The sequence below is a fragment of the Oncorhynchus clarkii genome, chromosome 25 (assembly GCF_045791955.1).
Source record: "Oncorhynchus clarkii lewisi isolate Uvic-CL-2024 chromosome 25, UVic_Ocla_1.0, whole genome shotgun sequence".
Taxonomy (NCBI): Eukaryota; Metazoa; Chordata; class Actinopteri; order Salmoniformes; family Salmonidae; genus Oncorhynchus; species Oncorhynchus clarkii.
In genome coordinates, this window is record NC_092171.1 from 40,064,298 (window position 1) to 40,078,788 (window position 14,491).

A 14,491-nucleotide genomic window follows, 5' to 3' on the forward strand; every position below is an offset into this window, starting at 1 on the left:
TGGTCAACTAACAGTCAACTAGAATAAACCTTCTGGTCAACTAACAGTCAACTGGAATAAACCTCCTGGTCAACTAACAGTCAACTAGAATAAACCTCCTGGTCAACTAACAGTCAACTAGAATAAACCTTCTGGTCAACTAACAGTCAACTAGAATAAACCTCCTGGTCAACTAACAGTCAACTAGAATAAACCTTCTGGTCAACTAACAGTCAACTAGAATAAACCTCCTGGTCAACTAACAGTCAACTAGAATAAACCTCCTGGTCAACTAACAGTCAACTGGAATAAACCTCCTGGTCAACTAACAGTCAACTGGAATAAACCTCCTGGTCAAATAACAGTCAACTAACAGTCAACTAGAATAAACCTTCTGGTCAACTAACAGTCAACTGGAATAAACCTCCTGGTCAAATAACAGTCAACTAGAATAAACCTTCTGGTCAACTAACAGTCAACTAGAATAAACCTTCTGGTCAACTAACAGTCAACTAACAGTCAACTAGTATAAAACCTCCTGGTCAACTAACAGTCAACTAACAGTCAACTAGTATAAAACCTCCTGGTCAACTAACAGTCAACTAACAGTCAACTAGTATAAAACCTCCTGGTCAACTAACAGTCTCCTGGAATAAACCTTCTGGTCAACTAACAGTCAACTAGAATAAACCTCCTGGTCAACTAACAGTCAACTAACAGTCAACTAGTATAAAACCTCCTGGTCAACTAACAGTCTCCTGGAATAAACCTTCTGGTCAACTAACAGTCAACTAACAGTCAACTGGAATAAACCTCCTGGTCAACTAACGGTCAACTAACAGTCAACTAACAGTCAACTAGAATACACCTTCTCGTTATCTAACAGTCAACTAGAATACACCTTCTCATTATCTAACAGTCAACTAGAATACACCTTCTTGTTATCTAACAGTCAACTAGAATACACCTTCTCGTTATCTAACAGTCAACTAGAATACACCTTCTCATTATCTAACAGTCAACTAGAATACACCTTCTCGTTATCTAACAGTCAACTAGAATACACCTCCTGGTCAACCAACAGTCAACTAGAATAAACCTTCTCGTTATCTAACAGTCAACCAGAATAAACCTCCTGGTCAACCAACAGTCACCTAGAATACACCTTCTCGTTATCTAACAGTCAACTAGAATACACCTTCTCGTTATCTAACAGTCAACTAGAATACACCTTCTCGTTATCTAACAGTCAACTAGAATACACCTTCTCGTTATCTAACAGTCAACTAGAATAAACCTTCTCGTTATCTAACAGTCAACCAGAATAAACCTCCTGGTCAACCAACAGTCACCTAGAATACACCTTCTCGTTATCTAACAGTCAACTAGAATACACCTTCTCGTTATCTAACAGTCAACTAGAATACACCTTCTCGTTATCTAACAGTCAACTAGAATAAACCTTCTCGTTATCTAACAGTCAACTAGAATACACCTTGGGGTCACATCTCTCTTCTCAGACCCAGGTAAACAAGCAGGAAAGAACAGTAATCCTTTGTTTGAGCAACTTCCTCCTTTGCCTTGTATAGCAGTCTGCCAGCACCAACATTACTGGTGGTTGTAATCTCTCTCTCTGTGTGTGTGTGTGTGTGTGTGTGTGTGTGTGTGTGTGTGTGTGTGTGTGTGTGTGTGTGTGTGTGTGTGTGCGTGCGTGCGTGCGTGCGTGGTTTCATTTTGATGAGTTTCACGCTGAGAAAGGGTCCCACTAACCCCATCCCCACACACACCTCTCAAAGTACCAGTCTCAGCATATATTGCATGTAAATATATTTCACTAAGGTTTTCATTATGGTCAAGCTACTTAATGTTATTTACCAAACACATTAATATATGCAGTACCAGTCAAAAGTTTGGACATACCTACTCATTCAATGGTTTTTCTTTAATACTGAAGACATCAAAACTATGAAATGATACATATGGAATCATGTAGTAACCATGTAGTGTTATTCAAATCAAAATATATTTTAGATTTTAGATTCTTCAAAGTAGCCACCTTTTGCCTTGATAACAGCTTTGCATACTCTTGGCATTCTCTCAACCAGATTCACATGGATTACTTTTCCAACAGTCTTGAAGGAGTTCCCACATATTCTGAGCACTTGTTGGCTGTTTTTCCTTCACTCTGTGGTTCAACTCATCCCAAACCATCTCTATTGGGTTGAGGTTGGGTGATTGTGGAGGCCAGGTCATCTGATGCAGCACTCCATCACTCTCCTTCTTGGTCAAATAGCCCTAACACAGCCTGGAGGTGTGTTTTGGGCCATTCTCCTGTTGAAAAACAAATGATAGTCCCACTAAACCCAAACCAGATGGGAGGGTGAATCACTGCAGAATGCTGTGGTAGCCATGCTGGTTAAGTGTGCCTTGAATTCTAAGTGTGCCTCCTCCATGCTTCATAGTGGGAACTACACATTCAGAGATCATCCATTCACCTATACTGTGTCTCACAAAAACATGGAAGTTGGAACCAAAAATCTCAAATTTGGACTCATCAGACCAAAGGACAGATTTTCACCTGTCTAATGTCCATTGCTCGTGTTTCTTGGCCAAAGCAAGTCTCTTCTTCTTATTGGTGTCCTTTAGTAGCGGTTTCTTTGCAGCAATTTGTTCATGAAGGTCTGATTCACGCAGTCTCCTCTGAACAGTTGATGTTGAGATGTGTCTGTTACTCTAATTCTGTGAAGCATTGATTTGGGCTGCAACTTCTGAGGCTGGTAACTCTAATAAACGTATCCTCTGCAGCAGAGGTAACTCTGGGTCTTCCTTTCCTGTGGCGGTCCTCATGACAGCCAGGTAACTCTAAGGAACTTATCCTCTGCAGCAGAGGTAACTCTGGGTCTTCCTTTCCTGTGGCGGTCCTCATGACAGCCAAGGTAACTCTAAGGAACTTATCCTCTGCAGCAGAGGTAACTCTGGGTCTTCCTTTCCTGTGGCGGTCCTCATGACAGCCAAGGTAACTCTAAGGAACTTATCCTCTGCAGCTGAGGTAACTCTGGGTCTTCCTTTCCTGTGATGGTCCTCATGAGAGCCAGTTTCATCACAGCACTTGATGGGTTTTGCAACAACACAAGTTTTTTTAAATGTTCTCGGATTGACTGACCTTCATGTCTTAAAGTAATGATGGACTGTTGTTTCCCTTTGCTTATTTTAGCTGTTCTTTCCATAATATGTATTTTACCAAATAAGGCTATCTTCTGCATACCACCCCTACCTTGTCACAACACAACTGATTGGCTCAAACGCATTAAGAAGGCAATATATTTCACAAATGAAAGTTTAACAAAGACAACATCAACCGTTAGCATGGACTGGACACCGATCCCAAAGAAGTTTTAATTGAAATGCATTCCAGGTGACTACCTCATGAAGCAGTCAACAAGTGCTTAGCATATGTGGGAACTCCTCCTAGACTGTTGGAAAAGTATTCCAGGTGAAGCTGGTTGAGACAATGCCAAGAGTGTGCAAAGCTGTCATCATGGCAAAAGGGTGGCTATGTTGAAGTATCTCAAATCTAAAATATATTTTCATTTGTTTAACACTTTTTTGTTGCTACTACATGATTCCATATGTGTTATTTCATAGTGTTGATGTCTTCACTATTATTGTTCAATGTAGAAAATAGCAAAAAAAAATAACGAAAAACACTTGAATGAGTTGGTGTGTCCAAACTTTTGACTGGCACTGTATATATACACTTCATATATATTTAGTATTTACAATATTTACATAGTACACACTAGAAGGTAACTATACACACAATGTGCAAAAAAAGACAATTTGTTGAATATATAAATATATATGTGTATATATGACGTGACACATTCATGTTTAGACAGTTGGATTCTCCATCAAGGTGTGAGCTGTGGTGGCCATGATCGGTCGCTTCTTTAGGTTTATTTCAGAGACTAAGATGCAAACTGAGACGAGGCCCAAACTACACCCTATTCTCTAGCAAGTGATCTACTTTGCACCAGAGCCACATGCAGTAGGTTTAGCCAGAAGTACACTGTGTAGGTTTAGCCAGTAGTACACTGTGTAGGTTTAGCCAGTAGTACACTGTGTAGGTTTAGCCAGAAGAACACTGTGTAGGTTTAGCCAGTAGTACACTGTGTAGGTTTAGCCAGTACTACACTGTGTAGGTTTAGCCAGTACTACACTGTGTAGGTTTAGCCAGTACTACACTGTGTAGGTTTAGCCAGTAGTGCACTGTGTAGGTTTAGCCAGTAGTACACTGTGTAGGTTTAGCCAGTAGTACACTGTGTAGGTTTAGCCAGTAGTAGAGAATAGACAGTGAATTCAGATTGGTCCTCATTGGGGTTGAAAAATTCCTGTAACTGATTGGATGAATCGCAGATTTCCTGCTTGATTCCAGCAATCTTCCAGCAATCTTCCAAACAGGATTTCTGGAAAACGAAGGGAATTTGAGGAAAATTACCAGAATTTTGCAACACTAGTCTTCATGCAGTGTCTGTAATGTCCAAAATGTCAGAGTTGACTTTCTGCAGTAGGGCAGAGTATACCTGCTGAGGTAGCATGAGAGTCCTGTTACAGACCACCAGGCTACCAGTCAGTCATTCCATCAGGGTTTAGATTATCACCAGGCGATCAATCAGTCATTCCATCAGGGTTTAGATTATCACCAGGCGATCAATCAGTCATTCCATCAGGGATTAGATTATCACTAGGCGATCAATCAGTCATTTCATTAGGGATTAGATTATCACCAGGCGATCAATCAGTCATTCCATCAGGGTTTAGATTATCACCAGGCGATCAATCAGTCAGCTCAGCAGCTCAGAGACCACCGTCCAATCTCCAACCGTAATCCAAAAGCAAAATGATTAAAAACTCGAATTAAAACGTGAAGGCATGTTGATGACCACTGAAGCAGTCCCAGAGAGTTGCATGTTGTACGAAAAATATAATCCAAGTGTCGTAAACTAGTATCCAAACTAGTATCCACGTGTTGTGTCGTCATGGTTTTTGGCAGTAGAACTATGAGGATGTATTTTCTTCAGTCCAACAAGTCTCTTCATTTGCACCATTTAGAATGTAGAGTAGAGTATTGTGTGAGCTCTCTGCAAACAGTGGCAGTCTGTGGTGCGAACGTAACCAACAATCTCAATTCCCCGTTGCTTTTCAAGGCACTTCTCTCGTTCATGGGTTCTGTGGAGAGAGAGAGAGAGAGAGAGAGAGAGAGAGAGAGAGAGAGAGAGAGAGAGAGAGAGAGAGAGAGAGACAGAGAGAGAGATTTAGTGAACTTTGTACTTGGCTGCATGTTGAATTCCTTCCTAGATAAGGTGGTCTGAGAGTGGTATTAATAACACATAGAGACATGACAGACTAATGATATATCTGAGAAAGAGAGAGAGAGAGAGATAGAGAGAGAGAGCGAGAGAGAGAGAGAAAGAGAGAGAGAGAGAGAGAGAGAGAGAGAGAAAGTGTAGAGTCAGAGAGAGAAGTTCCGTTTCACATTAGTCATATCTACAATAGACAAACACATCATACTGTTTTATCCACCTTAATGACTTTCTGATATTCTCCTGATAATTACGACAACATTAAATCAAATGCTGCAGTCTGACACTGGAATTTAAAGACCTACAAATTGTTATTAAATTCCACCACTGAATTATACTGCTATAGAGCCCAGCCCCACAGGAGGACACACATGCTGATTTATCTGCTAGAAAGATACTCATTATAAACTCTCTACCGTTCTAAAACTGGTAGAGAGAGAGGGGAAGAGGGAAGAGAGAGGGAAGAGGTAGAGATAGAGGGAAGAGGGAGAGAGAGAGGGAAGGAAGGAAGGAGAGAGGGGGGAGAGCAAGATGGAAGGATGGAGAGTGAGGGAAGGAGGGAGAGGGGGGGGGGGAGGGAGAGAGAGGGAAGAGTGAGAGAGAGAGAGAGAGAGAGAGAGAGGGAGGAAGAGGGAGACAGAAAGAGGGAAGGAAGGAGAGAGAGAGAGAAACAAAGAGAGAAATGTAGATGATCTTCCATAGTCTTACCAGGGTATTCTACCTCTCTGTACACCTCTGACTCCCTGCCAGTCTGGTGAGAAGACGGGCACACCTCTTATAGTCTGAAAAACAACAACAGGTCAGTCTACAAACAACAACAGCAATGTTTTGAATAACTGACAAAATGCCGGAATGCATCGTTGTTATCATTTAGAATAATAAAGATTCACAATAATGACTGTATAAAATAAATAATAAAATACTGAGTTATATTGTGTGATCCCAATAAATGTGAAAATAATTGTACACTAATACAATTGCTCAGAGAAAGATAATGTGTTTAACAAGTAATACTTAATTTTATTTAAAGATAAAGGGGTAAAACGTATTGACAATCCTGTTTCCAATATCTCACCCAGCGAGGACAACGCCACTGAGCTTTTATCTAAATTGTTTTAGGAGTTAGAGAAAGCGCATCGGGAGAGATCTTTTCCCCCGTACAGAATCGGACTGCCCTCCACAATGCAAAGCACAGGTTGTCAATGGGTTTGAAGTCCATCGACATTGTAAAATGTTGATTTTGTGGCCAATTTCCATTAGAACGATAAGAGAAATTCATAAAATTCCATGTGAATTCAAAACGCAGATGTGTTGCTGTCAGCAACGGTTTGGGTCTCAGGGTGTGTCCCTTTTAAGATGGTCAAGCATTGTACCTGTACTACCGTTACCGTGCCTCGATTCCACCTCGAAAAGTCTGCATTTCCTTCCCATTTAACATCTCAAAGTCATTCAGGACTTCGCTGCTGTCGCTCGCCTTTCTCTGACATATTTACAACTGTTAACTTCGCTGCTGTCGCTCGCCTTTCTCTGACATATTTATGAGTGTCAAGAATCAGTATTTTCGGAGACGGATTAGTTGCCATACTTTCGAGAACACAAACACATCTTTCATAGCGAGCTAGAAAGGGGAGGGGCACGGAATAGGTAGGTCAGCCACCAGGCACTAGGCCCATCTATCGGCAATCAACAGCTGTATCTCACACTGGAATGCCAGCGCGAGGGAGAGAGAAGAGGGAGAGAGAGGAAGGGGCAGGCAGGCCAGCACGAGGGAGAGAGAGGAGGAGGCAGGCAGGCCAGCACGAGGGAGAGAGACTAGGGGCCAGCCAGGCCAGCGTGGGGGAGAGAGAGTAGGGGGTAGGCAGGCCAGCGTGAGGGAGAGAGAGGAGGGGCCAGGCAGGCCAGCGTGGGGGAGAGAGAGGAGGGAGTAGGCAGGCCAGCACGAGGGAGAGAGAGGAGGAGGCAGGCAGGCCAGCACGAGGGAGAGAGACTAGGGGCCAGGCAGGCCAGCGTGGGGGAGAGAGAGGAGGGGGTAGGCAGGCCGGCCAGCGTGAGGGAGAGAGAGGAGGGGCCAGGCAGGCCAGCGTGGGGGAGAGAGAGGAGGGGGTAGGCAGGCCAGCGTGAGGGAGAGAGAGGAGGGGGCAGGCAGACCAGCACGAGGGAGAGAGAGGAGGGGGTAGGCAGGCCAGCGTGAGGGAGAGGAGGGGGTAGGCAGGTCAGCGTGAGGGAGAGGAGGGGGCAGGCAGGTCAGCGTGAGGGAGAGGAGGGGGCAGGCAGGTCAGCGTGAGGGAGAGGAGGGGGCAGGCAGGTCAGCGTGAGAGAGAGGAGGGGGTAGGCAGGCCAGCGTGAGGGAGAGGAGGGGGCAGGCAGGTCAGCGTGAGGGAGAGGAGGGTGTAGGCAGGCCAGCGTGAGGGAGAGGAGGGGGTAGGCAGGCCAGCGTGAGGGAGAGGAGGGGGTAGGCAGACCAGCGTGAGGGAGAGAGAGGAGGGAGTAGGCAGGCCAGCGTGAGTGAGAGAGAGGAGGGGGTAGGCAGGCCAGCGTGAGGGAGAGGAGGGGGTAGGCAGGCCAGCGTGAGGGAGAGAGAGGAGGGAATAGGCAGGCCAGCATGAGGGAGAGAGAGGAGGGAGTAGGCAGGCCAGTGTAAGGAAGAGGAGTGGGTAGGCAGGCCAGCGTGAGGGAGAGAGAGGAGGGGGCAGGCAGGCCAGCGTGAGGGAGAGGGAGGAGGGAGTAGGCAGGCCAGCGTGAGTGAGAGAGAGGAGGGAGTAGGCAGGCCAGCGTGAGGAAGAGGAGTGGGTAGGCAGGCCAGCGTGAGGGAGAGAGAGGAGGGGGTAGGCAGGCCAGCGTGAGGGAGAGAGAGGAGGGAGTAGGCAGGCCAGTGTGAGGGAGAAAGAGGAGGGGGTAGGCAGGCCAGCGTGAGGGAGAGAGAGGAGGGGGTAGGCAGGCCAGCGTGAGGGAGAGAGAGGAGGGAGTAGGCAGGCCAGTGTGAGGGAGAGAGGGGAGGGGGTAGGCAGGCCAGCGTGAGGGAGAGAGAGGAGGGAGTAGGCAGGCCAGCGTGAGGGAGAAAGAGGAGGGGTTAGGCAGGCCAGCGTGAGGGAGAAAGAGGAGGGAGAGAGAGGAGGGGTCAGGCAGGCCAGCGTGAGGGAGAAAGAGGACGGAGAGAGAGGAGGGGGCAGGCAGGCCAGCGTGAGGGAGAAAGAGGAGGGAGAGAGAGGGGGGCAGGCAGGCCAGCGTGAGGGAGAAAGAGGAGGGAGAGAGAGGAGGGGGCAGGCAGGCCAGCGTGAGGGAGAAAGAGGAGGGAGAGAGAGGAGGGGGCAGGCAGGCCAGCGTGAGGGAGAAAGAGGAGGGAGAGAGAGGAGGGGGCAGGCAGGCCAGCGTGAGGGAGAAAGAGGAGGGAGAGAGAGGAGGGGGCAGGCAGGCCAGCGTGAGGGAGAAAGAGGAGGGAGAGAGAGGAGGGGGCAGGCAGGCCAGCGTGAGGGAGAGAGAGGAGGGGGCAGGCAGGCCAGCGTGAGGGAGAAAGATGAGGGAGAGAGAGGAGGGGGCAGGCAGGCCAGCGTGAGGGAGAGAGAGGAGGGGGCAGGCAGGCAGGCCAGCGTGAGGGAGAGAGAGGAGGGGGCAGGCAGGCCAGCGTGAGGGAGAAAGAGGAGGGAGAGAGAGGAGGGGGCAGGCAGGCCAGCGTGAGGGAGAAAGAGGAGGGAGAGAGAGGAGGGGGCAGGCAGGCAGGCAGAAAGAAAGAACTGTAAAGTGAAGACACCTGCAAAGGGGCTGAAATACTGTCCCCGGATGACAAGTACAGCTACATGGATTAAACCATGACAGAGTTGTGGGGGTGTTCGTTTCCTTTGGACTATAAGGTTCTATGTGAATACAGTGTAATTGATAATTAGATGGTTCTTCATATGTAGGTAACATTTTTAAAGGTTAATTTTAAGTGGCAAAACTATAAAGTTCTCTCTGCATAAACCCATTTGAACGCTATACGTTTCTTATCTGCTATCCAATCACAAGCCTGAACAAATACAGACAGACCAATCAGAACACATCTTTACCATCTCCCTCTAAGTATGATCTCGGCTAGTCTAGCCAGCTATAATGGGATGCAATCAACAACAAAAAACAACACTGTCAGAAATGTTAAAGTATTTATCGTATTCACACCCTTTGATTTTTTCCCCCCACATTTTTATTTTGGTTTCATCCTGAATTTAAAATGGATTTAAAGTGAGATGTTGTGTCGCTGGTCTATACACAACACCCCATAAATGTCAAAGTGGAATTACGTTTTTTCTACATGTTTACAAACTCATTAAAAATGAAAAGCTGAAATGTATTGAGTCAATAAGTATTCAAGCCTTTCCTTAAGCCAAGCCTAAATACGTTCAGGAGTAAACCCTTTGCCGAACCAGTCAAATAATAAGTAGCAATAAATAGTGTTTCACATGATATTTAAATGACTACCTCATCTCTGTGACCCCACACATACAATTATCTGTAAGGTCCTTCAGTCGAGCAGTGAAATTCAAACACAGATTCAACCACAAAGACCAGGGAGGTTTTCCAATGCCTAGCAAATAAAGGCAACTATTGATAGATGGGTAAGAAAAAAAAAGCAGACATTGAATATCCCTTTAATTATGGTGAAGGTATTAATTACACTTTGGATGGTGTATCAATACACCCAGTCACTACTAAGATAAACATATTTCCACTATCACATTATGGGGTATTGTGGGTATGCCTGTGACACAACATCTCAATTGAATCCATTTAAAATGTTGTCTGTAATCCGACAAAATTTAGAAAAAGTCAAAGGGTATGAATACGTTCTGAAGGCACTGTAAGTGTAATGATTATCATAGAGTCAACACTTTACCAGAGAGGGAACACTTTACCAGAGAGTCAACACTTTACCAGAGAGGGAACACTTTACCAGAGAGGGAACACTTTACCAGAGAGGGAACACTTTACCAGAGAGTCAACACTTTACCAGAGAGTCAACACTTTACCAGAGAGGGAACACTTTACCAGACAGGGAACACTTTACCAGAGAGTCAACACTTTACCAGAGAGGGAACACTTTACCAGAGAGGGAACACTTTACCAGAGAGTCAACACTTTACCAGAGAGTCAACACTTTACCAGAGAGGGAACACTTTACCAGAGAGTCAACACTTTACCAGAGAGGGAACACTTTACCAGAGAGTCAACCTTTTACCAGAGAGTCAACACTTTACCAGAGAGTCAACACTTTACCAGAGGGGACACTTCACCAGAGAGTCAACACTTTACCAGAGAGTGAACACTTTACCAGAGAGTCAACCCTTTACAAGAGAGTCAACACTTTACCAGAGAGTCAACACTTTACCAGAGAGTCAACACTTTACCAGAGAGTCAACACTTTACCAGAGAGTCAACACTTTACCAGAGAGAGAACACTTTACCAGAGAGTCAACACTTTACCAGAGAGGGAACACTTTACCAGAGAGTCAACACTTTACCAGAGAGGGAACACTTTACCAGAGAGTCAACACTTTACCAGAGAGTCAACACTTTACCAGAGAGGGAACACTTTACCAGAGAGTCAACACTTTACCAGAGAGGGAACACTTTACCAGAGATTGAACACTTTACCAGAGAGTCAACACTTTACCAGAGAGGGAACACTTTACCAGAGAGTCAACACTTTACCAGAGAGTCAACACTTTACCAGAGAGGGAACACTTTACCAGAGAGTCAACACTTTACCAGAGAGGGAACACTTTACCAGAGAGGGAACAATTTACCAGAGAGTCAACACTTTACCAGAGAGTCAACACTTTACCAGAGAGGGAACACTTTACCAGAGAGTCAACACTTTACCAGAGAGGGAACACTTTACCAGAGAGGGAACACTTTACCAGAGAGTCAACACTTTACCAGAGAGGGAACACTTTACCAGAGAGTCAACACTTTACCAGAGAGTCAACACTTTACCAGAGAGGGAACACTTTACCAGAGAGTCAACACTTTACCAGAGAGGGAACACTTTACCAGAGAGGGAACACTTTACCAGAGAGTCAACACTTTACCAGAGAGTCAACACTTTACCAGAGAGGGAACACTTTACCAGAGAGGGAACACTTTACCAGAGAGTCAACACTTTACCAGAGAGTCAACACTTTACCAGAGAGGGAACACTTTACCAGAGAGTCAACACTTTACCAGAGAGTCAACACTTTACCAGAGAGGGAACACTTTACCAGAGAGTCAACACTTTACCAGAGAGGGAACACTTTACCAGAGAGGGAACACTTTACCAGAGAGTCAACACTTTACCAGAGAGGGAACACTTTACCAGAGAGTCAACACTTTACCAGAGAGTCAACACTTTACCAGAGAGGGAACACTTTACCAGAGAGTCAACACTTTACCAGAGAGGGAACACTTTACCAGAGAGGGAACACTTTACCAGAGAGTCAACACTTTACCAGAGAGTCAACACTTTACCAGAGAGTCAACACTTTACCAGAGAGGGAACACTTTACCAGAGAGGGAACACTTTACCAGAGAGTCAACACTTTACCAGAGAGGGAACACTTTACCAGAGAGTCAACACTTTACCAGAGAGGGAACACTTTACCAGAGAGGGAACACTTTACCAGAGAGTCAACACTTTACCAGAGAGTCAACACTTTACCAGAGAGGGAACACTTTACCAGAGAGTCAACACTTTACCAGAGAGTCAAGACTTTACCAGAGAGTCAACACTTTACCAGAGAGTCAACACTTTACCAGAGAGGGAACACTTTACCAGAGAGTCAACACTTTACCAGAGAGGGAACACTTTACCAGAGAGTCAACACTTTACCAGAGAGTCAACACTTTACCAGAGAGGGAACACTTTACCAGAGAGTCAACACTTTACCAGAGAGGGAACACTTTACCAGAGAGGGAACACTTTACCAGAGAGTCAACACTTTACCAGAGAGGGAACACTTTACCAGAGAGTCAACACTTTACCAGAGAGTCAACACTTTACCAGAGAGGGAACACTTTACCAGAGAGTCAACACTTTACCAGAGAGGGAACACTTTACCAGAGAGGGAACACTTTACCAGAGAGTCAACACTTTACCAGAGAGTCAACACTTTACCAGAGAGTCAACCCTTTACAAGAGAGTCAACACTTTACCAGAGCGTCAACACTTTACCAGAGAGTCAACACTTTACCAGAGAGTCAACACTTTACCAGAGAGTCAACACTTTACCAGAGAGGGAACACTTTACCAGAGAGTCAACACTTTACCAGAGAGTCAACACTTTACCAGAGAGGGAACACTTTACCAGAGAGTCAACACTTTACCAGGGAGGGAACACTTTACCAGAGAGGGAACACTTTACCAGAGAGTCAACACTTTACCAGAGAGTCAACACTTTACCAGAGAGGGAACACTTTACCAGAGAGTCAACCCTTTACCAGAGAGTCAACACTTTACCAGAGAGTCAACACTTTACCAGAGAGAGAACACTTTACCAGAGAGTCAACACTTTACCAGAGAGGGAACACTTTACCAGAGAGTCAACACTTTACCAGAGAGGGAACACTTTACCAGAGAGTCAACACTTTACCAGAGAGTCAACACTTTACCAGAGAGGGAACACTTTACCAGAGAGTCAACACTTTACCAGAGAGGGAACACTTTACCAGAGAGGGAATACTTTACCAGAGAGTCAACACTTTACCAGAGAGGGAACACTTTACCAGAGAGTCAACACTTTACCAGAGAGTCAACACTTTACCAGAGAGGGAACACTTTACCAGAGAGTCAACACTTTACCAGAGAGGGAACACTTTACCAGAGAGGGAACAGTTTACCAGAGAGTCAACACTTTACCAGAGAGTCAACACTTTACCAGAGAGGGAACACTTTACCAGAGAGTCAACACTTTACCAGAGAGGGAACACTTTACCAGAGAGGGAACACTTTACCAGAGAGTCAACACTTTACCAGAGAGGGAACACTTTACCAGAGAGTCAACACTTTACCAGAGAGTCAACACTTTACCAGAGAGGGAACACTTTACCAGAGAGTCAACACTTTACCAGAGAGGGAACACTTTACCAGAGAGGGAACACTTTACCTGAGAGTCAACACTTTACCAGAGAGTCAACACTTTACCAGAGAGGGAACACTTTACCAGAGAGGGAACACTTTACCAGAGAGTCAACACTTTACCAGAGAGGGAACACTTTACCAGAGAGTCAACACTTTACCAGAGAGTCAAGACTTTACCAGAGAGTCAACACTTTACCAGAGAGTCAACACTTTACCAGAGAGGGAACACTTTACCAGAGAGTCAACACTTTACCAGAGAGGGAACACTTTACCAGAGAGTCAACACTTTACCAGAGAGTCAACACTTTACCAGAGAGGGAACACTTTACCAGAGAGTCAACACTTTACCAGAGAGGGAACACTTTACCAGAGAGGGAACACTTTACCAGAGAGTCAACACTTTACCAGAGAGGGAACACTTTACCAGAGAGTCAACACTTTACCAGAGAGTCAACACTTTACCAGAGAGGGAACACTTTACCAGAGAGTCAACACTTTACCAGAGAGGGAACACTTTACCAGAGAGGGAACACTTTACCAGAGAGTCAACACTTTACCAGAGAGTCAACACTTTACCAGTGAGGGAACACTTTACCAGAGAGTCAACACTTTACCAGAGAGGGAACACTTTACCAGAGAGGGAACACTTTACCAGAGAGTCAACACTTTACCAGAGAGTCAACACTTTACCAGAGAGGGAACACTTTACCAGAGAGTCAACACTTTACCAGAGAGTCAAGACTTTACCAGAGAGTCAACACTTTACCAGAGAGGGAACACTTTACCAGAGAGGGAACACTTTACCAGCGAGGGAACACTATACCAGAGAGTCAACACTTTACCAGAGAGGGAACACTTTACCAGAGAGGGAACACTTTACCAGAGAGTCAACACTTTACCAGAGAGGGAACACTTTACCAGAGAGGGAACACTTTACCAGAGAATCAACACTTTACCAGAGAGGGAACACTTTACCAGAGAGGGAACACTTTACCAGAGAGTCAACACTTTACCAGAGAGGGAACACTTTACCAGAGAGGGAACACTTTACCAGAGAGGG

At 45.4% G+C, this 14,491-nt stretch overlaps 1 protein-coding gene across 1 annotated transcript in view; it reads right to left on the bottom strand.

Annotated features, from left to right (window-relative positions):
- Positions 1 to 1,791: 1,791 nt before the first annotated feature.
- LOC139383497 (ALK and LTK ligand 2b-like) overlaps positions 1,792 to 14,491 on the bottom strand; it is a 31,454-nt gene continuing 18,754 nt past the window's right edge. The window contains exons 5-6 of the mRNA XM_071128055.1: positions 6,051 to 6,124; positions 1,792 to 5,208 (exon numbers count right to left, since the gene is read on the bottom strand). Of these exons, the coding sequence (XP_070984156.1) occupies positions 6,060 to 6,124 (65 nt within the window). The 3' untranslated portion in view covers positions 1,792 to 5,208; positions 6,051 to 6,059. The remainder of the gene's footprint in view (positions 5,209 to 6,050; positions 6,125 to 14,491) is intronic.